General features: G+C 37.0%; 1 protein-coding gene across 2 annotated transcripts in view; it reads left to right on the top strand.

The window, feature by feature from the left end:
• Positions 1–23,364, top strand: part of SHROOM2 (shroom family member 2) — a 129,430-nt gene that overhangs the window by 75,958 nt on the left and 30,108 nt on the right. Inside the window, exons 3-6 of one of the 2 annotated variants that reach the window (XM_085321564.1) lie at positions 4,842–4,946; positions 7,070–7,201; positions 12,036–14,682; positions 16,678–16,781. In XM_085321564.1, coding sequence (XP_085177690.1) covers positions 4,842–4,946; positions 7,070–7,201; positions 12,036–14,682; positions 16,678–16,781 — 2,988 coding nt within the window. The remainder of the gene's footprint in view (positions 1–4,841; positions 4,947–7,069; positions 7,202–12,035; positions 14,683–16,677; positions 16,782–23,364) is intronic. The other variant, XM_085321563.1, reaches the window with a different exon arrangement.

The following is a 23,364-nucleotide window of genomic DNA, read 5'->3' as shown; positions in this document are numbered from 1 at the left end:
TTGTAGGCACATTCTGAATTTTTAAAAACCAAACAAAAGGACCTTATACGTATACGTATAGAAGAACAAAGAGCTAGGAGTAAACCTCTCTAAAATACCCAGATTTGTTATGGATTACAGATAGTGAAGGAAAACAACTTTATGTTTCCTTCAGAATACATAGTAGTAGTTTTTGAATAGAGAGGGGGAGAAAACACCCTTAGTGTGGGACTGTGCCATGAAAATTTTAATGTTTTTTTGTGCTCTTTCCTTTCCTTTTTTCATTTTCAGAGAGAGACAGACAATGAAATAAAAGGAGAGAGAAACTATGTTCAGGARAGGGCTTCAACAGCTGTCTTCACCTCATGCTTTGTGTGCTTTGTCCTCCTTTTAAAAACATTTTTTCCCTTGTTTTATTTTCTGTTACATGTGAAGATAGACGGGTATATAGGGAGTCAAGAAAACACTACAAATCATGACAGGTTGGGTTGGAGGAGTTGTATGAAAATAYTTATCCTAATGTTCCTTTATAAAATTAATAACAACGGTTTGAACCCAGAAGAAGATAACTTAAGAGTATATTATTAAAAATGTATTTTTGAGAATGACATAGGAACCTACTCACATTCCTTATATAGCTTTGTGACTGGCCCTTACTCTTTTGCTGAATTGTGGATGCTTCATTCTTAAATTACCCTGGCAGATAGATCARCCAGTGGTGACTAAAGCAATATGAAGTAATTTGAATTCTGTTTATACAGTTGCCTGAAAGAAAAAGTATTAAGTGTCTGCAGAGGACAAGGATTACTTAAATACTCTACAAAAAGGAATATTGATTGTCTGTAAGGGTGAATTGTGGGATGAGAGGAATAAAGAAAGAAGGCATTTTAACCAAACAGTCATTTCCCCAAAATACTTGATTTGTTCAGATAGCAATTTTCTATTGTTTTCTATTGAAATAAAAAACCAACCTGTTCTAGTTGTGAGCTTCCAGGTTGGGTAGGTGACTGATATGTTCACAATCCGCAGGGAAAAAAAATGGAAGGATTTTTTGAGGAAATATGGACACASTGGTATGTCTCAAGTTATTTGAGGCACTTATATGTAACTGTATCCTCATGGCAATTTTTCAGTGGTCTTTTTTTTTTTCTTCTGACTTGTTGGGGAAAAAAGGCAGAACAGTATTTTTGATGAATTGTAGGAGTGATTTRATAGTTTATTTACTGTGGCTTTTTACATACATGCTTTATTGTATTAAGCATTGCTCATCTACTGCACTTTAATACACTGAGCACAAGATAGGTGAACTGGAAAAAGAGACATGCTTTGGAAGAACCTTCTTTTTCTGGCACATGAAGATTTATAAAATCTGTTACCAAAAGAGTTTGTATTTCTAGCACTATGCATGAATGTTATTTTGAAAGAAGGTAAGAAAGCTAGGAAACATGAAGTTGTTTGGAATTCTTAAGGGGGCAAGTTGTGCTGCCACTATAAATTCCTGGCATTTTCTCTCCATGAAATAAAAAATGATGAGTGRGAACATTGCTGAAGAGCACCCAGAGGGACAACTACTTTCAAGCTACTTGCTTGGCTAAGGTGGGCYGACGCTGTTCCTAGCAGGTAACCTCTTCCCGTAGGGCAGATGGCCCCGCTGTTATTTGGTTTATTTAGCTTTGAAACAGTCTGAGAGCACCTGGGGAGCAGCACTGCTAAGGGCACGCAGTAGCTGTGTTTCTGACGGGGGTTCAAGAGCATGCTTGTTTCTTGTTTCGAACCTGGGCTGTGCTGGGAATCTGTGGTCTGCAGCTGTGGGAGCCAAAACATTCTGCGGAAACTAGAGTAAATGACTGAAAAGTAAATACAATGAAAAAAAAGTCTTTAATTGCTACAACAATTTTAACTCAAGAAACTATAAACCTGACAGTATTGACTAATATAGCAGTTCTTTGTGGATCCAGTTCACTTGACTGAAGTCACCGACTCATCCTTCCTTTTAAATTAGAAAAATCTGWTTTTTTTTTAATCAAGATTTTCTCCTGATATAGCTGATAGAAATGAAGAGGAGAAGGCATTTTATTCGTAAGTATTGGCATGAAATACCTACTTCTGTTAAGGTGAGGCATAACAAACGTTAACTATATATTATTAATCTGAAGCAGGACAATGACTTCTGCCATTTGAGAGTTGCTGAATCCAGAAAAATATTATTAAAAACAATTTGTTTAGGGTCGCAGAAGAACARTATGTCATTTTAATATTCTAAGGAAGGATTAATTATCATAAGGAATACAAAAGAAATAAGTGAATACAAAAGCTAAAAACTAGCTGCATTAGATTTCGGAAGAATAGCAGCCAGCTTCCTCCATTTTGAAGAACTTTTCTCTCTGCAATTACATGGGCTTCGTTTCTGTTATGCTCAGACGGCGAGATGTAGCGTAATGCTCCAATGGCCGATATTGTGATTCTTTCAGAGTAAATAACTGAAAATGTTACTGATACCTGAAAGCCAGCAGAGGGAGAAATTCCATGTGAAACTGGAATTCTCGCTGAACTTGATGTTCTAGCAAAACTGAGCAAGATTATCCACTGTAAAGAAATCTCAAAATCTGCTTACTCATTATGTTAGTATCTAATTTCCTTTTAAGCACTTGCATATAAATAGCATACAAATTKATTTGTGTGTATTTGGAGTTTTAAAACCTTCTTATAACAGGTTTGTAGTGCTTTCCATTAGCATACGTATAACCCTGCAGATAGTGGTGTTTTGTGGTGTTTTATTTAAACTAAAGGGTGGGGCTTGCTTTTTTTCCTGAGACTAGCGCAACTCTTTTTAAGAATTCTTTACTTCCATTTTGCAAATTAATCACACAAAGTGGTAAATTTCAGTCAAAACTAGGACATGAAACAGCAGAAGTTATCCTTTGAAAAGGAGCGTAGTTGGACAGCACTAGTTAAACGCATCAGCATTATGATTCACACTTAATTTGTATGTGGAGCATCCTTTCCAAAGTTTTAACTGAAAAGTCTCCATAGGAACTGTTCATAAGCTTTCCCTTGAGCTAGGCCAGAGTGTGGTTTCTGTGCGTATGTCAGCAGTGCTGGTATTAAAAACACTTCTTTGAACTAAAGAGCAGGCCAGTAACTAGATGATTGAGAGCCAGGGGATAAAAGCTCAGGTTTCTGTCTCAGAAATACTGCATAATCTCCTTTATGTGTACCTGCTGCTACTGAAACTGAAAGACTTGCAGCCTTATATTTATGTGTGAGCCAGCAGTCAGGCTTTAGCATCTTTACTGATTCAGCAGAGGAGGAGAATGAAACATTAACAGAAAAATAAATCCTAGTGTTTGCTTTTCTCTTGGACACAGTTCTTGGGACTTCATTTTTCTTCTGCTTGGGACACCAAATGCAAAAATGTGTATACTAGAGGTATAACAAGCTGTTTAGTATATGAGGATAAAACAAATTCTTTTGGGCGTGAGGAATACACAAATCTGGTTATATCTGTTGGTCCTTCTATCTTAATGTACCTACATTTTGTATCTGTTCTTTTTGTCTTCCTGTTGCCTACATTAATTTAGAATGTATCTGAATACTGAGAGAGTAGCTCTCATTCATTGATATTGCTGTTTTATGCTGAGGTAATTCAGTTTTGCTTGATTTCCTGTCTACTTTTCATTTTCAAACTCCAATTTAGTTCTGATGTAGGCACCTAAAACTTAAGGAGACATGTTAATTTTGACAGGAAAAATTGAATCCATTCATGTACATTCTCCAAATGAACTGAAAATAAACTTACCAATTATCTGGAATTTCATCTTGACTTAAATATTTTTGTGACTTTTGTTATCATTTACAGATGAATCTGCTTGTATAATTTAGTACAATTTAGGTATTTTTCTTTGTCAAGGAAGTACGTTTTCACTGTTTTGGGAGGGGGGCCAGGGGGGGTTGGTTAACCTCATGAGTGGTGGATTTGCGGCAATTTGAGCCTCTACTCCYGTATTTCTAAACTCTCTAGCCTCTGAAGTTCAGAACATCTTTCTTAATGTATTCCAAACAGTAACTATAAAAGGACAAATTTTGTTCTGAAAATCTGAGTTGGAAAGGTTGTTTTATTGCTACACTATTTGCACAAATACATTGTTGAGACCAGTCTAATTCATTGCTTATAGTCAATAGAAATTGTTTTTCCCTTTGTATCATATCTTCAAAGCTTATCAGCTTTTTCCTTCTAGCAGCTTTTGCAAAAGCACTGGTGGAAAGACGCTCTCACTGAAATGCTTTTAATAATGCTTCCATTAACGCTAGAGGTTTCCTGGATTGTAGGTTCAGATGATCTCATTCTGTCAATCAGAATTAATACAGAGGTATTACATTAGAATATAAATGCTATGCTTCCATCAGCTTTAGTTGCCTGCAACATTTTCTGTCTCTGAAWTTTTTTAATCTTTCTCTATTTAGATCTTTCACCGTTTGTACTGCATTTTGGAACTTATTTCATGCTATCTACCATTTATTGATAGAAAATGTGTTTCTTGAAGTGCAAGAAACAGTAAATGTTATTAAATGGTGAGAAACGGATAATTCAATAGAAAGAATTGTTGAATATGCATGGTGACTTAATTCTTAGTCATGCTGCAGGCTTCAATGAAAACCCATGTCTACTTGATTCCACCCTCCAGGAATCCCACTAGCATTTTTAGACTGTTGAAACTATTTTATTATGTCTAAATTTTCTTCTGAAAAATATATGGCCACATAAACMAAAAGCAAAACAGAACCTGTAAGAACTTGTCCACTTGTCTTGCCTCTTGTCACAACTCAGTCCAGTCTGTTCCTCCCCCTACTTGGCTGCTCAGGAAGATGAAAGTGGTGGTGGATATTGTAGCACAGAAAATGCCATCTGAAAATGATGTTCATGGGGCAAGAAACTATCTTATGAAGATCTTGAGAAGTTCCATGAGGTACAGTATTGGCTTTACAACTGCATCATTTCTCTTCTTTCTCACTGATTGAATTCCTCCTGTCATTTGCCAAACCCATAGCAAACCATCGCAGAAGTCCTTGTTCCCTAACCTTCATTTCCTCATACTCCAGGCATCACTTGTATTGTGTTAGTTTTCTAGTCTTGTTTTTCTTTTGTGGTACATGGTAGTAAAGTAATCGTCTCATAATATAGAAGCATCTTTGTTGAATTGATGCCTAGAAGGTATATTGAATTTGCCTAAATAGATATTTATGGTTTGCCTAGATAATAACAGTAGCGTTAGAATGAGCAGTAGAAAAAGAACAACCTGTGATGTTTTGTGCAACAGAGCAATGGCTTGCTTTTTTTCAATATAAGTTTGGGGCCCTTGAAGTATGCATGGACTGTCTGGAGGTGAGCATTACATGGCTGAGCAGAATCTTTTGCGCTTCTTTGCAGTGAGAGTATTTTACCTCCTCCACTCACTTTCTTAATTTCATATTCTGTCAAGGAAGAACATAGTGATGCTCTACTTAGCTGTTTTCTCTCTTCTCATGCTAGGAAAAGAAGGCTTTTTTTCATAGAAACAATTAGTTCTTTATTTAGTGACAGCAATGATGCTATACTTCTTAGAGAAATTACAGCTTCCCTGTAGAATTATTATTGTCATTTTATAATCCTGCATGCAGAGTTTGGAAAAGAAATTAGAAAGAATTCATCAGATCTTCCTAAATGTACTGTAAAAAGCAGTATACAAATTTGACCAACTGGCTTATAGTGAACTTTAGTTTTGTTTTTAAATCCAGTAGCTAGAGATAACCCAAATTGGGGAAGGGAAAAAAAAAAGTAAAAAAAAAATGTAGAGTTGCCATTAGATTATAAATTGAAAGGAGGGAACACTGTCTCATCTTTGTGAATAACTTGGTGACTTAGGTTACTTAACCTTGTGGTGAAAAACTTGGTAAATACATAAGTTCATAAATAACTTACAAGCCAAAGACCTATAGGCTTTCAATTCAGAATGTGGCTTGGAAGGCTGGGATTTGTCTCACTTTATATCTAATCTAATTTTTAGTATACACTCTTTCTAGGATGAGCCAAAAAGAAGAGTGGGGTGAATTATCTTCAAGAAGTTCCTGCTTTATTCTCTTGGCTTTTGCAAGAGCCTAGACGGTAGCCTATGCTAGATATTTGTTAGCTGAAATAGAAATAGATTAATTCCAGAATGCATAGATAACATTGGGAAAAGAATATACTTATTTCATGAGATAGTTGAGAGGCATTACAAACAGTAAGCCCTTCAAAGGAAGTGCAAACAATGCTATTCCTAAACAGATGGAAGGGGCAGATAAAATGAAAATGGTTTTGCAGAATGGATTGTAAGWTCCGAAGAACTTGCTATTGTATTTATTAGGAAGGATCTCTTCAATTATGTGTGCAAGTACGCTTGCAGCCAATACCCAAGTAGGTATTTAGGGACTTAGATGTTTTGCTGAACTACTCTTGAGATGTATTCTTTTAAAAAAATAATAATAAACTGCTTATCTGAAGTCTCAAACATTTCAAGAGCTGAACAAGAACCTGATAAAAGTTAGAATAGTGTTAGTTAATTATATCACTGTTCCTAACTTGTAGGAAGAAATATATATGGCTTTGTTCCTTCTCCAGTTACTCAGTTACTTGTTCCTTTTTTTCCTACATCCTCCCATAGCACATATCTGTATAAACCTTACCAAAACCTTATTTACTGTTGCTATGTTGTAAAAGAGTCATAAAGCTCATTAGTACTTTGAACTGTTAAAAGCTCTGTATACATTTCAAGTACTTAAAACTTTGTATTTGCTTGTCTTTATTAAAAAAAAATCCACCTAAACGTTGGATAGTATTGTTTCACTGTATCAAGCATTTTAAAGCAATAATAGTATCTTTTCAAAACTAGCATGCATGTAGAAAATTGGACCAGTTTTCTATAATTTAAAGTTGTTATGTCTCTATTCTATCTGTGCGAAGTATAATTTGACTAGTGTCGTGATAGTTTTATTGCTGCAGGTCACCTTACTAAATTAATTGAATTAAACATTCATTTAGTTACATTCTCTCTCTCTCTCTCTCTCATTTCAGAAGAAATGACCTAGCCTGCAGGCCTCACTCCTGGCATGCAACCAAATTTACAGAAAGTCAACCCGAGACAGCCACGTCACACCTTACTTCAACCAATGCCTGTGCTTCGTGGCACTCACGGTATCATGCAAGGTGAGTCTCTGCTTAAGTTACATGCATTAAGCTCCAACGGCAAGACAATAATAATGTAGGTCATGTTGTTTAGTATCTTTTAAACCATGAATGCAAAATCGTTCTATTATGCTTCTATCTTATTACCTGTCCTTTCAATACTTAAAAGAGGAGCATTGGAAGTTTGACATGTGGATGAATGGATTTCAGAAACTGTAATATGTGCGTGTGACTGAAAGGTAAGAAAATGGTTTTAAAAGCAGTCAGAAGGTTATATTTCTTGCTCTACAGTTTCCTGTCAATGTTCACTGGTAAAATCCTAAACTTTTGTGTGTGAAAGTGGAAAAAAAACCCATAGAAGTTAACATATTTAAAGTGAAATAGCAAAGGGAGAAAAAATCAAAAAGTATTGTTTCAGACTTCATTAGAAAGCGTAAAGGAAGAATTCAGAGTATTTTCCTGTTGGGCTTTAAAGTACTGCTGCTTTTGTTAGTTAAAGTAGCTTTTTGTAATCTGATCTTCACTACAGTGGTGTTTTTGCTTGTATAGAGAGGTAGTAAGACCAATGATTTTTACTGCTTGTTTAAAACACTTCAGTATTTGTTAGGTCCCATTCAGCATATGGAGGAAAGGCTGGCACCCAAGCAGTTTTAGTTAGGAAACTTTGAACTTTTAGGTAATGTCCATATGTGTCTGATTACAAGCAGGAAACAACTGTGAGCCTGTAGATTATATTCTTTAGCATTTTCATGGGGAGAGAAGGGGGAGTTAATTTTTTCCTCCCAAATAATTCCCATTGGGACATAGTTATACTGGGCATTAAAGAAAAAATCAGTCTGGAATACATTCCCAATTTCCAAAATACTCTTGTCCTTTCTATACTTATTGCAGTACATTCTCAGGCATCACTTATGTTAATTTATTGTGGTATATGAAATAGAGCAAGAAAGTTCTGTTGTTTTAAGATTTTATTTATAAATCATTTTCACATGGTTTGATTTCTTTGGAAGTTCCCTACTGTTTTTTAAAATAACTTGCAGTCTACCCTTGAGTAACATATGAGTGTTCACTTTTAGACAGAAGTGTCTTTTTTTTTTTAATTAAAATGATCTTGTAACACTTCATTAGCAGAGGTTTTAGCACATTATATTTCCCAAACCCTCAGTTATAATTACTCGCATTTTAAATAGATTTGTCCAGCTTGTATTTAAATTTCATATAGATGGGTTGAATTAGAGTTATATTTATGAAGACAGTAAGAAACCTCATACAAAGAAACAAAATTCAGAAGTTCCTAAAAATTTTAGAATTCTTACTTGCAGTGATGACATAAGAGTATTTCTGCTTTCAGTCTACTGAGTCTTTTGACTGAGCTGTAAATTGTTATATGCTTTCTATTCTTTCTGGTGGTTGTTCTTGTACCTTTTAACGGTTAGGTATGCCAAGACAGATTCTCTGGGAGTGTGGAAAGATGCTGMTGTGAACTGGGTGAATCATGAGACTTTTCTTCTGAAATTTCATTAAAGACTAGTTTTAAATAAACTTTTGCCATGAAATTCGGTTGAGGGGAGGATAAAATTAGAGCAATTCTCTCTCTCTTCCCTCCTGCCGTATTAGAAATAGAAACAACTGCTGACAGATATCAGTATTAATGAAAAGGACCAAAAAAATTATTTTCTCAGAAGCTCTTAAATAGGTTTAGTAGAGGCTTCAGTAGAGTTCCCTGGGCTTTGTTGTTCCTGAACCTGTTGACCACCTGTGCTGACCCCTGGAAATTTGACTGTTGAGAGATGATTTACTTGGGAGATTTATCAGTCCAGATCTCTGTTGCCCAAGACCATTTCTGTAGCAGAACTGACTTCAGACCACGGTTCCCTGAAGCACAGCACTCGCAGGGTGCCGGCCCGAGGACATGGATATTTTCAGAATCTCGGTTGCAAAGCAGTTACTTGGGCTTTCCAATCTGCACAAAAGAACGTGAGCTACTTCAGAGATTCCCCCTTTTCAAGGTACAATTCACAAAAACAAGAAACACCATACACTTTAAGTCAAGCACCAGGCTGAGTGGGATTAACAATGGTCAGTGGCTGAAAGGGGCAGTATATAAGAAAATAATAGAAATAGCCTGGGGAGGGGATTTTTCTGGAATTTCTTGACCTTCCTTGAATTAAGCGTCTGTGAGATTGGTATTCAGAGTGTAAAATCTCTCCAGAATGTACATGCCTGAATTCTCTCTGTATGAGAACTAAATCACTGTTTTAGAACATGGGGAGTGTCACCTGGGGGGAGAGATTTTTGCTGTTTTCCAAGCATGGCAATTGGGCACTCAGGAGATAACTGGATTTTGTGTGTGCATGTGAGTGTGTGAGAGCTGGTGAAAGTAACCCTCTGAAAACTGCCCTTTCTACCTAAGAAGCTAGATTACAGTATGGGTACTTTTGCCTGCAGTTCAGTAGATAAAAGAGAGGGTAGTCCTCTCCCTCCCATCCGCCATTACCCGTGTATTTTTACCACATGACTTTAATTCMAAAACTGTGAGCTGTCTTGGAAGCTCAAGGCCAGGCCTGGGTGCCTCTCTCACTGCTGAAYGTCAGAGCTAGAATCAGATGTGGTAAGCTTTTGGTGCCTTGATTTTCCACGACAGCCTACGAGTCCTCTGTTAGTTTTTTTCACGGAAGTTATGCCTTACTAAGATGGATGCAGACTTCTTTCCTAGCTAGCCTGAGACTAAGACTGAGAAGTGCTTTTCTGGGAAGTGTGGATTCAAACTACTTGAAGTTGCTGGAAGTTTAGACCTTTCRTTATTTTCCACTGGGATATGCTATGAAATAGGATCTCAAAATCAATTTTTTTGTTTTGCCTCGGTGTATGTAGTTTAAACTAGCAAGCTTTTCTAYTTTGTTCTGGTCTTACAGGTGTGGGTGTGTGGCAGGTATGCTTTGAGAAGGCTCCTTACGTTGAGCATTTGGGGAAATTAGGGTCAGATGCATCTGCTCTGTGTTGCCATGTGATCTGAATGGTTCTGATCTGCTGTCATTTCTGGGAGAACCCAGAAACAAAAACACTTACCTCAGGATTGAGGGGATCTCTGCTATTTGACTTTAGCAGATCTACATTAGACTTGTAAATTGTAAATGAAGGCTTTCTTGCACAAGTGTCATCTTTATTTTGATCAGTGCCAAGTATTTTATCGCCAAAGAGAGAAAATAAAGGAATCAGCATACCATACTGAAACCTGGCTTATGTTCTTCATTGACAAAGAAGATTCTAATAAGGACCAAGGCAGTTTTTATATGAACCATAGTATCTGCTGAATAAGATAATTAAGACCTCTTTATTTATTCAGTGAGATGTTTTGGAATTCTGAGAGTACAAAATGAAAGCCCCATAAGATGAAGCTAATGCTAATTTATCATTTTTTAAATTATTTTTAGAAAGTAAACACAAATTATAGTTTCTCTTACTTCACATAAATTATGTTTTTACCATGTTTTGTAAAAAAAAGTTTCAAAAATAATACTAATATAAGAAAATTTGCAATTTTCATACTAAATTTAAATTCCGAAGAACTGTTTAGTTTCCCTTTTCAGTATTTTTGACAGAAAGAACGACTGTACTGCTCTTTGTTTTTGATGTGGACTGACCTAATTTCATTACTAGCTTTCACAAGTTTTTTTACTGCACAAGGTTTGATAGATGTTTTGTATAATTATAGCTACAGGGAAGTGGAACAGTTCTGGGATTTCTACCAAGGGGCTTTGCATGCAAGGACAAGAAGCTGAATTTGGTGTATAAAAGCAAGAGGGGCTGGCAGTAAAGTTAAGACAGGGAGGTGTGGTGAGAGGAATTGGAAGGAATATCATCTCAGCGTCAGTGTGTTAAATTGACAAGAGGTAGGTGCTATGAAAGATAAAATACAACTTCAGAAGAAAAAAACAAAACAAAACCAGTTGCGAGTTGGAAAACAGCAGAAGCAGCAAAATTGTGGAATATTGACAAATGAGCCACAAGGGTACAATGTCAAAGATGACGTCTCTCTACAGGAAAGAGCAGCAGAGAGGAAGTGGTGGTGATAAGGTTTTCTGAAGAAAGGTCAGAAATTCAGTTTTGGCAATGAAGAGCTGAAGCTGCATTTACATTTTCCTGGAGTTTTGCTGTCAGTGCTGCCGAACTGGAAGGAGCTGAATGATGCTTTTGTAAGGTCATCAGACTGAGAGTTGCTTGAAACCACGTTGGAAAGATTTATGTAGAGGCTTGGAACTGAAATGGAGGCATGTGAGGCAAARGTTTTTAGTGGTCTTTCATTTAGAAATGAAAATATTATATTAATGGACAGATTTGGATAAGCAGGTAGGAGTTAAGGAAGTAACTTCACAGGCCAAACAAGAAGCAAGCTGCAGAAGATGGACAGGTAAATACATGAGTGTAGTAGTTGGATGAATTTGCAGTTCCTGGAAAATAAGTTGGTGTTTGTCCTGGAAAACATAGAGCTAATGGAGCTTAAAGTGAATATGTGTAAAAATAAAATTGGCAAAATCAACAATTTGCACAGGGAGAGAGGAGCCTTCAAATGAGATAAATACGTATTACTTATCAGGAAAAATGGAAAAGCAAGGTGTATTACAGTTACTGAAGTTTCAAGCTTTGAATCAGTGTCAGAGTAAGAAGATAAAGCCAAGACTTTAGCTCTCTGAATTTTCCATTTTTAGGTTGTCTGTCTTGAATAAGAGACATCTGTTAGGTAGATGAATTTTTACCGTTAGTAAAGTTGGTAGCTGTATATATAATTATTTTGTGGGGGCTTTTTGACTAGTGGATTTATGCTAGTTTTTTGTTTGTTTGTTTCCTACCATAGCTCCTCTTCTCATGACCTGTCAAGCACATGGGATCAGTCAAGTCTACATCGCACTTCTGATCAATTCAGCTCTTTGGGAAGTATGGACAGCTGGGACCACACTCCACAAGTAGCCCAATATGGAAGACTTTCTTCTGCAAAGTCTAACAGTAGCATTGATCATCTAGGGAGCCAAAGTAAGCGGGATTCAGCCTATGGGTCTTTCTCTACAAGTTCAAGTACCCCTGACCACACTCTATCCAATGTAGACGCTTCTTCAACAGAGAATATGTTATACAAAGTAGGCCACTGGGAGACTGCAAAGCATGGAARCAAGTCTGGCCAGTTCCTGAATGATAACAGTGGAATAGAGGACAAACCAGGATATTTACCAGTCCCCACCCMGTACGAGAACAACAGAAGTCCTAGAATAGAAGAACACCCTGATATCAAGCTCAGTAGCTCTGGAAGATCTAATTTTGGACCTGTCTGGTATGTTCCTGATAAGAAGAAGTCTTCATCTCCTCCTCCCCCACCTCCACCTCTTCGTAGTGACAGCTTTGCTGCTACCAAAGGCCATGAGAAGGCCCATGGCCCTGTGTACTCAGAGGGTGCCAGCACGCAGCACTTTATGGCCCTGAACCGATCTCAGCCCAGGAGTGATTGGAACTCAGAAGCTGTGGAACAACAAAGATGGCCTTCCAGAGCGTGTGACAGGAGGGTCAATAGCTCAAATTATAAATCTGATCTTAGTATGGAATATACTTTTTCTTCTGGTGAAAGGTACAACAATAACACAGGAGCAGTGAACAAACTGCAGTCATCTTTGTCCAGCACTGATGTTCGGTTTGCACAGCCTGCTTACAGTTACCAGCACCAGCACCAGTACAGTGATGAAAGCACTTTTTTTCAYAATGCAAGAATCTTAGCTTCGCCTAAAGATCAGCAACATTTTCTCTCCTATAGTGGCATTCAGGAATTACCTACTGATCACTTTCATTGCTACAATCCAAACCAAGCCAGGCTGCTCAGCACTTCCTCGTCTTTGAACAGTGCTGCTGAACAGAAGGTGGACAACACTGGACAGAGTCGCTATTACTGTGTGACAGCAAAACAGCCTGCTCAGGGAAGTTCAAAGCCACTGCAACTCAAGGATGACAACTGGAAACCTGTAATGGGGGCTGATACGTCTCTTGGACCTCCAGAAAGTCCTGCAGTTGTCACAATGGTCCAAAAAACAAAATACTATCTACCTCAACAGTCTGTTGAATCTTCTCTGGGAGYGTGTGAGAACAGTAGTCATTACATGGTGGACAGAGAGGGGGATGTTAGGTCTGCTGTAGTAGAAGAGGTTAAAAAACCTAATCATGCTGAAAAGACTGGACAAAAGAAAAACTTTGAGAACAGCTTTGAGGAAAGTGAAACTAAGTACAGTCAACACGAGTATATAAAAAGCTGTGTTCTTAGCACTGAAAACAGAACTGCTCAAAAAGATTTTAGGTGGGCAAAAGATGAGAGTAGCAAGATTTCTCCTCAGAAGACCCCAATGTTGCACTCTTTAGCTCAGGAAGGGAAAAAGCAGTCTGACAACAGTCCAGAAATTATAACAGAGCGGCAGCCCCCATTTGACACTCACTTAACTAAACAAGCACGAAGGAGTGATCGTTTTGCAACAACTCTAAGAAATGAGATTCAATTGAGAAGAGCAAAGCTGCAGAAAAGTAAAAGCACTGCTACTTTAATAGGGTCATCTGAAACAGAGGAGCACAATGAAAACTGGAAGCCAGATTCAGCAGAAAATGTAAACAGCTCCCCAGATACTAATTTTACTAGCAYCTACAAAGATCACCTTAAGGAAGCACAGGCCAGGGTTTTGCGGGCAACTTCCTTCAAACGGCGGGACTTGGAGCCTAGCCCTGGTGAATATCTCCCCAGGTCACCAGAACGGAAAACTAGTAGTTATAACTCTTCATTATTGGCTTTGGTTTCTGAAGATGTGCCTGGATTCCTTGAGGCTACACAAGCTAAATCGAACTCTGCAGGGAGTGGCACTCAGCACGTTTCTCGCATTGGAGGCAGGAAAAGGTTCACAACAGAACAAAAACTGAAGTCTTACTCTGAACCAGAGAAGATGAATGAAGTTGGGATGTCAGCAGATGAATGCCATCCTCGCTGCTGTCCAAACACATCTGAAGAAGCCCTGGGATCATTTGCAGACAGATGGAAATTTTTTGAAGAAACAAGTAAGCCTAGCTATAGAAAGTCTGCACAGAAGCAAGTTCCCCATGGTCTTCCTGAAGGACAGCCTGAGAGGCCTGATAGAAAAGCTCACAGTGGACCAGAGGGAGAGGAGTCATGGTATGAGAGAAGGGGTCGGGCAGCGTCTGTTGGACTTGAAACTGTACAAACTTCAAAAGATAATATCCACCACAGTAGTGGCAATAAGGCTTCTGACAGAATAATGAAATCTGAACAGCCGCAGCGTCTGGGGACTTTTGCAGAGTATCAGGCATCATGGAAAGAGCAACGGAAACCTTTAGAGGCAAGGAGTTCAGGAAGATACCATTCAGCAGATAATATCCTTGATGCAGGCCATGAACAGCATGAGAAACCCCAATACACCCATGAGAGGTCTAGATCATCCCCTTCTACTGATTTCTACAAACAGGTACTGGATTCTTTTTTGTTATCCTTTAAATTGCCAAAGACAGCAACAGGAGAGTGGTGGAGAGGAAGCAAAATAATTTTTATGAAAATATTTAGTCTAGGAACACATGTAATGTAGTGTTTGCCTTTTGTCAGTATTGGAGTAATTGTTACAGGTAACTCTCATAAGTAGAGTAAAGGAAGATTTAAGTTTGTGCTGCATGGGAATTCAGAGTGCAAGAAAGAGCAATTGGATAAGTAATTTCTTGGGTATTGTAGCCAGTTGGAAGAAAAAAAGAGATTGATTTGATAATATCATTCATTTTACAGTAGAGACATAGGAGGATCAAAGCAATCTTTACCCAGAGTACTACTTCATCGGTGTCCCTGCCTTCCCCCTTCCCCGTTTTGTCTTACAGTTGTTCCATGGAACTCTGAAGAAAAATGTTCCAAGGGGAAATAATACCTACTTTTGTCCGATTTTGTTGATGATCTAATCATTTTCCATGTGTTTTCTCTTTTCATCTAAATTTGTTTGATCTGAAAGCTAAATGTGACAAAACATATGTTGGCGAAAGTTTAGAGGTTAAAAAAGAATTGCCTATTAATGCTGGAGTTACTTTACAAAAACAAAGGAAATTTCTTAGTGTTTTTATTTTATGTCCATTTGCTTGGTTTAAAAATATAAATCTATTCCTCAGAGAGATGCCAAAAATCTGGTCAACCTGCAAGTAAATACTAAGTTAATTTTTAACCGAGCAGGGCTGGGGAACGGTTGGCAGGTGGCAGGGGAAGTAAACAGAGAGACCAAGTCTTACAAGCTCTTTGTTTAAAAGATGATGTTCAAGCTGCTATGAGATTCCCTGCTATGTAGGAGTTGTAGTATATTCAACCTGTGTTGAATTTCACCTTCTACATATATAAAAGCTGACTTCGAGAAAAAGTGAGGTACTGCAGTGGTGTAGGGTTTTTTGTTTTTTTTTTCCTCCTTTTTCTTCTCTCTCTTGTTACGGATATTGGACTCATACTTATGYGTGCACAGCATATATAGATGTTTGTATGAGTGTATACCAGGAGTAGAATGAGAATAGATTAAAAAAAATGGAGATGAAAATAGGTTGATCACTGAAAGCTGTGAAATTTGTTTTCTTTATTTCTTTTAACTTTTACAAAAGTTAACATGCAGACTTATCTATGAGGATGATTTACTAGGGCAGAGATTCCAAGAACTGAAAATAYTCACCTGGAAATGGTTCTGAAAACTAAAATAACTAAATTATTAAATAATTGTCTATCCAGCAGGAAAACCATCATAATATCTATTCAGTGTATACATTTCTGGCTTATTAGTTAGTGCCTTTAAGTTCAGTATAGTTTCTCCTGGGGGAGAAAGACACTATCTGTTTAGGCAGCTGGAAAGCATGTCAATAAGCGTATTTGAAGATGCTTACAACAGTTTGAAGTAATTAAATGTGTTGTTTCGCATGTATAATTCGGATGATTTCCGTACTCAGGTGAAATCAAATGTCCTGTAGTTTCAGTGTTTGTAACGTAAAGCCATGCTTTGGGTGTGGTTGTTTGAAGACAGTGAGATAATAAAAWTCTGGAACGGCAACGTTGGTATGTTTTACTAAGAAACTGAAATAGGCACTCAGAGATTCGAAAGCCAGTGTATACTTGCCTGTTCTAAAATGTGAACAAGTCTTCAGTAAGTTCTTTACTGTATCTTTGTCTTTGCCAAATGGAAGTTGCAGAGCTTTATAAATGTTAAGCACYTCTGTAGATCAGCAAACTAAACTAGTAACTTGAGTACTGCCAGGTCTGTAGTGCTGTGCAAGAGGTCACATAGCGTGCTCTACCACTTAAAACCAAACAAGCTTAAGACATGCTATGCTGTTGACTTCATGTATATTCAAACAGAGCAAACCCACAAATAAGAGGTTCCATAATCATAGATTTTTCAGGAGTCTGAAACATGATGACTTGCTGTCTTACTTGTGCTATAAACCACTTATAGGAAGTCTCAGTTGAAGTAAGAAGGCAAGCAGAGGATTTAAAGGAAGATGGGGAGCGTATTTTCTCTAAAATTAACAATCTGGATGAAAGGAACTGTACAATAAGGTAAGTATTTCTTAATTTCTGACTTTTTTTTTCTTTTTTTCTTTTTTTTTTTTTTTTTTGTGATGACTCCTATAATCTGGTCTTTTCCTGACCCAGATTGGAAAGTTAAATAGGTTGATTTCAGAGTTTCTGCAATGCCTTTTTGCCTTTGTTTCTCTCCTTTTCCCCATGTACTTTCTTCGGTGTGCATAAAGTAATTAATGTTGGGACTGAAATTTCTGAGGGTTCTGTGGTGAGCTTGAAGAATTGTCCAGTGTTGAGTATTAATTTTTAAATGACAGATGATTCTTATCAGTGAGCATAAAAAGGAGGAGGGTTTTTTTATATTTATATCAGTTATGAGTATTTTGGAGAAAAATGCCTGAGGTTTCCCAAAAGAGTCTTCCAGTATTATACTTGGCAAAGGCTGTATGTTACTGGAACACAGTAGCACTGTAAATTGGACTTTTCTGTACTTGTGCCTTTACAGAATGCAGCACAAAAAAGAAGCCATCGAAAGTTGTTTTGCCATTCAGTCAGCTCCACTTTTTATTAATTCATGCTTCAATTTAACTACAGTTCTTTTAAATCCTCTTCCAATGTAGGTCACTACATTGTATGCACAACGAAGTTAAAATCCGTAAGTGTCTAGCGTAAAGGGTGCCCTCATTCTGGCCAGGAATTTGTCAGAGTAGTTGTAGCATAACCAGTGATTTCTGTCATTGCTGATACTGTGGCTGCTTAAATTACGTGTGGCAGCTGAACTGATATGGTGCACATACTGCTGTYGTCAGGTTTTGTATCTCATTTTTTTAACAAAAGAAGCATATGTAAAAGAAATAATTTCTACTGGCTTTCCTTAATTCTGTACGTAGTATTAATCTGTCAAGGAGGGACAAAATTTTGAGCTAGCAAAGTGTACTCTATTCATGTCCATAGAAGTTTGATATAAAAATACCAATAACTGTATTTTTAAAGTTACAATTTGCATTGTTTTGCATTGCCCTGCTGAAGAGACCATCTGCTATTTTTCTCATTCTTTGTAGCCCTTTGTACTTCCCGTACAGTGATTTCAGAATGAATAGCACATGAGTGTGTGTGCGCACACACACACACGCTCATACACATATGGAGGAGAGACTGGGAGGGAGGGAGGGAGAGGGGAGAGGAAGCAGCACAATAAGCCTGGAGCAGACAGCATCTCTGTACAAGTAAAATGATTTCCATCTAGCATTGCTGAACCCTAGTCACAAAAGCATGTGAATAATACACCTACGCCAGCATTTTAACAGTGTTTGTGCAGCACAATTCTTGCTTTATAATTGCAGAATCCATGAAAATCACATGACTGGGCACCAGCTGTAATAACTTTTTTTTTTTTTTTTTTTTTAAGCTGAAGCTTATTTTCACATACTATTTCAGATGTAATGCTTGGCCATTTTACCACATAACAAGAGGTTTTTGTTAAATGGTCTCTGTCACGGTCTTTCCCCTAGCCCTTTGTGTTATGTAGAGGAGGGTTTGTGTCTTCTGTATTTAAAAAAAGAACAACACTCTCATTTGGACTTTTAATTCCTGTGTTGTGAACTGTCACTGCTTGATGATGAGTGGCTGTGCTACGTGTTCTTTTATTAAGATGGCATTCCTGTAATGAAAAGGAACTAGACTCATTGTGATATCAATTAATTTTATAATTTTTGAGCTATTCTAAAGGCATTTTGTTTCCTACATTTAAATGCTAGCAATTTGCAAATAGCTTTTGCTAAATCTATCTAATCTGTAATATATTCAAATACATGAATATCGATCAAACCTATCATCTTCCTTGGAGGCATATTTAATAAAATTTCCTTCAAAATTTTGTTTTGGATTATATTGCCAATGGCCCTTACTTTGTGTTAGTGAGTCCTCTGTACTATGATTACCTTTGTGTTACCAAAGACAGTGTGACAATGCTGTACAAAGGACAAGCCAGACAAGCAGTGAAGGGCTGAACTACAAGGGGACCCAAACCGAGAGCCAAAGTTTTGGAGACTGATGCATGGATGCAAGCATTCTGTAGGTTAAAGTCTATTCAGTGCTACAGGATGTCTGTGGCCTCCTTCCCATTATTCACAAATATTAAATAATTTAGTTTTTAAATAAACTGTGCATGTTATGTGAGTAAGTATGATTCCTCTGTTTATTTTCAGGAGAAATGTGAGTCTTTTTAATACATTGAATCTAGAATGAAAAAGAGGTGGAGTATTAAAAAAAAATAGCAAATTTCTCCTTGTTTTTTGTTCATTTTGCTACAGTRTTTTTTCTGGTGATTCTTTCTTTTTTGACATATAATTGCAAAACCTAAATTAGTATTACTTGCGAATTTTTTAAATCTCATTTGAGAACCACTCTTCTTTATAAACTTACAGGCATGCAAACAGTTATCTGACAGGTCAGAGGTGTTTTTGTTTTTTGTAATACTGAGGCTTGAGGCTTGATAGGTTTCCAAATATGTGGTTCTGCAGATTCATGAAATGAAGTTGATATTGTTTGTTTGTTTGTTCGTTTTTAATGATACTACTGCTTTGTATTTCAAATTAGTTACCAAAATTTAGCAGGYAAGGAAGATTTTTCTACTTTGTAGCTTTTGACAGTTGTAATGTCTGATTTTGTTCTTTACACAGGTTTCTCTTTCTGTGTCTGGCAAATATTGGTTATACAATTAACTTCCCTGTAGAAGTCTYCATGCTTTCTATGCAGACGTAGCCCTTCAGAAGGTTAAAGATGTAAACATGTAATCTGACCTGCAGTCTGTGGCTTCCTCTTAGGATAAGACAGCGCACATAAAAGTCAGTTTGCATCAAAAGAACAATGCTTTATGATCTAGAGAAGCTCACAGCCGTTGCTTTCACTTACTTTCTAAGAACATTTGACTTGGGTCTCTCTATTAGTTTGTTTCTGCAATGTCTATAAAAATTACATCATTTCAGAAACTGAAGAGGGATTTATGAGATAAGTTAGCAGAAAATCTTTTCAACATTTAAAGGATAAGTACAGGGTCATATCCATGTCAAGTATAGGATCACAGCATGACTCAGCTTTAATTAAATACCATAAGCCATTTCTGTTAGACCTTTAATGCCTTAGCAGTTGCTCCTACTTGGGCTCTTGAAGAGAGAGGAACAACCTTTACTATACAAAAACTGAATTAAAAAGTAGTTCTTGATGCCTAARTTGACCTAAATTTCCAAGTTCAATATTCCAGAAGGGCAAGGCCAAAATCTATGACTAGCTGGTATAAGGAAACAGGAGCCTACAGAGAGGTGCCTGAATTCATTACTAGACACCTCATAAGGAACCTGATTTTTCAAAAGTTTGTCTCCACATTGACCAGCAGTGCGACAGCAAATAATTATATAAAAGAAAAGAAGGATTTTCAGCAACAAGGCAATGTATCCAATCGTACGTCTTCTGAATAGRAAGAGCATGTGACACATTTGGACAGATCTGGTTTCTCATGTAAACTCATGATTACAGAGATAAATGATAATTTATGAGACATTCTAAATATTCACTGGAGTTTCCCATTTTTTCATAACTCTCCTATCTTAAATTTTGTTTGTTTGTTTTTTCCTGTGGTGTTAAAAACATTAATAGCAACATACACTGGAACTTTAGGTATTGAAATGCAAGAAGACTTGAAGCAGGCTTTCTCTTTATATATAGAAAAAGGGTCATTTACTTGAATAGTTAAGCAGAACTCTACTTGCAGGCATTGTTTCACATAAAGAATAGAAGCTTGAAATCTATATTCACTGTATATACACTGTTAGAATCAAACTGAGAAGTTTTTCTGGATAAATACTGCAGGAAAATGTGCCTCAGTCATTATAGGGCTATAGAGATCTGATCATGTCCTGTATATGCAAAATGTTTGCGCTCTCSTCACCTTCCCTGTGGAAGAAATAGTATGATTGTGGACAACAGCTTCCTTACAAGTCTCTGAAAAATCACTTTGACAAACATTGCATACATGTATTAACAAGCTTCAGTGTTTTATGGGGCAAAAGAGATCTAAATTCTCTGTTTCACACTTTACTTACAGCTGTTTCCATTTTCCACACAAATGCTTCCAGAGAAAAGAAATACTTGCTATCAGTTTGCTGAGTTTAGAATTACCTAACAAAGAATCATTTGTAGCAAGCAAATTATAAGATGTGCCCAATTACTTTTTTTACCTAGGATGCGGTGAACTAACAGTTTCTCTTGCTCCCTATATTCTCCTTTTGTTCAAGAGCTTATAAAGTGAAGTGTCGTTTTTAATTAATTATAATAAGGAATGTCATAAAGTGCTGTTTAAGTGCTCTTTTTGAGGGAGATTAACARTGCAGTTAAAGGAAAAAGAAAACATGCTTTTCACACAGCTAGAACATACCTGATTGAAGTAATGCCTCGCAAATGTGAGTTCCTAACAGTAACACATTTACATGTAAAAATACTTCCTTGTATATAGTCCAATAACAAAGATAGCCATTTGTTCCTACTAAGAAGGCTGTGATGTTGAGTAGCAGCTATTCTTTGTCATGTGGAGGAGGGGCAGGAGAGTCAACATGCTTATCCTCACAGGCTCTCAGCTAGGACTTAAAAAAACAGGAGCTCCTGGAGCCCTTCCTGTTTTCGTTAGTGCTTCTTTATCAGTAAGATACGGATTATTAATGAATGTGTGAGACCAGTGTTTTGCCAATTATGTTCTGCCATTATGTATAGTATGGACTAATAAATGGTCCAGTACAGTTTTGGGTTGCTTTAAAGCATGTATTTTTTCTGAAACTGGAAAAAGATTAATGTGACACTTCTCATGCCTAAAGAGGTAATGAAGGAGAGAACTCCAGCTGCATATATTCATGTATCTGAAATCCCTTGCCAATACTTTAATCTTCCTTAGATTTCTGTAAATACTTGTAATTATTAGTGTTGTTTTATTGCCATGAACCAGTATCTCTTTCAAGTGTTTTTGGCAGTATTTGATAGACAAATGATAGCTAAATAACTATCACACTTTGAGATACAATAACCTAGAATTACTAAGGTATGGTGGCAGCTGATTGGAATGTGATTCTTTTAATAGTCATAGTAGGGCAGGCCAAAGGTCTACCTAATCCAGTTTTCTTTTTCTGACTGAGCAGTAACAGATGCTTGGAGAAAATAAAAACAAGGCAAGCATGTATGCTTACTTTTGGTGAAACTTCTGCCAACCTGTAGCTAGGCAATGTCCTAAGTATCTTACAGATTAGCAGCCCTTGATAGATTTTTCTGTCAGGAACAATATTTAAYTGCTTTTGGATCCACATAGACTTCCAACATCCGTAGCTTTTTGTGGTGACGTGTTCTACAGCTCAACAGTGTGTTGTGAGGTAAAGCACCTCTTTTGCRGGGATGTTTCTTGCCAGTGAAAGTTATTGTATGGCTTTGCCCATCCTTTTCATCCTCTTCTGTATCTTTTTGTGTTCTCCTACATCCCTTTTGAAGTAGTGGGAGAACTGTGTAGAGTATACAACATTAGAGTATCCTATGAATTCATAATGTAACATTTTCTTTATTTACRTTTTTTGACTGTTGTTAAGAGGTACAGAGAGGATATTTTCATAGAATTATCTGTGAAAACCAAGTTTTCCTTGCAGAGTAGTAGTAATTTCAGTTATACCTCATTGTACCTGTTGTTGAGTTACATAAAAAAAAATGGTCCTGTGTGTTACTCTCCATTTATTAAAACTGAATTTCATCCGTTGTTTTATTGCCCCTTCAGTCAGTGACAGGATAGCCTTGGCAGTTGGCTTGTGTGTTTATTACTCTGAATACTTTTCTCTCATCAGCAGCTTTTGCTACCTTTTCTCCTCTTTCCTAAATCATGTAGAAACTAGTTTTGTTAGTCACATGATAATGCAAGGAAGAACTTCATCCCRTGGTACTTAAATATTTTAAGAACCTTTGGTGAGGTAATATTTTGAGAACCTTTTGGAAATCCAAGTAGACTCTGTCATGCATATCTTTATTGTCTATGTGTATAGTGACTGTTTCTAAGAACAGTAATGTATTTGAGACCTGATTTCTCTCTACACAAACATGRTTGATACTTTGTTATCTTAAAAATACTAGTGAATGCATCTACTGAATCTTTTCATATAATTTCTACCTGTTTGCTTAATTTAGCTGTTAGGCTTACTGGCCTGAAATTCTCCAGATATACATTGAATATTTCTTTCTTTTGCTGTCCTCAACACCCTCACCCCCCAGAATATTGCATGTATCATTTTTGCTTACGAGTGCCAGAAGCATCACAGCTACTATTTCAGCAATTTTATGTGCGAGTTTCAGGTGATCACCAACTAGTCCTGATAACTCATGACTACCTCCGTAATTATGGATGGCCTCCTTTGGTATGTGCCAAATCTAGAATAATTCTGATATAGGCTGTTCTTTGCTCACACAGATAAGAAGGGATTATGTAGATTTTCTGCTATGACATTATTTTCTTTGTACTTTTACTATTGTAGTTTTGGCCCTGTGATCTATCTGGCAGACATCCTGCTACTGATGTATTTGAAAAAGCATTTTTATTCTC

The sequence above is a fragment of the Rhea americana genome, unplaced genomic scaffold (assembly GCF_003343005.1).
Source record: "Rhea americana isolate MKP2758 unplaced genomic scaffold, rheAme1 scaffold_7, whole genome shotgun sequence".
Lineage (NCBI taxonomy): Eukaryota > Metazoa > Chordata > Aves > Rheiformes > Rheidae > Rhea > Rhea americana.
Note: the sequence above shows the minus strand (reverse complement) of the source record. Positions and strands in the feature narration are given on the sequence as shown.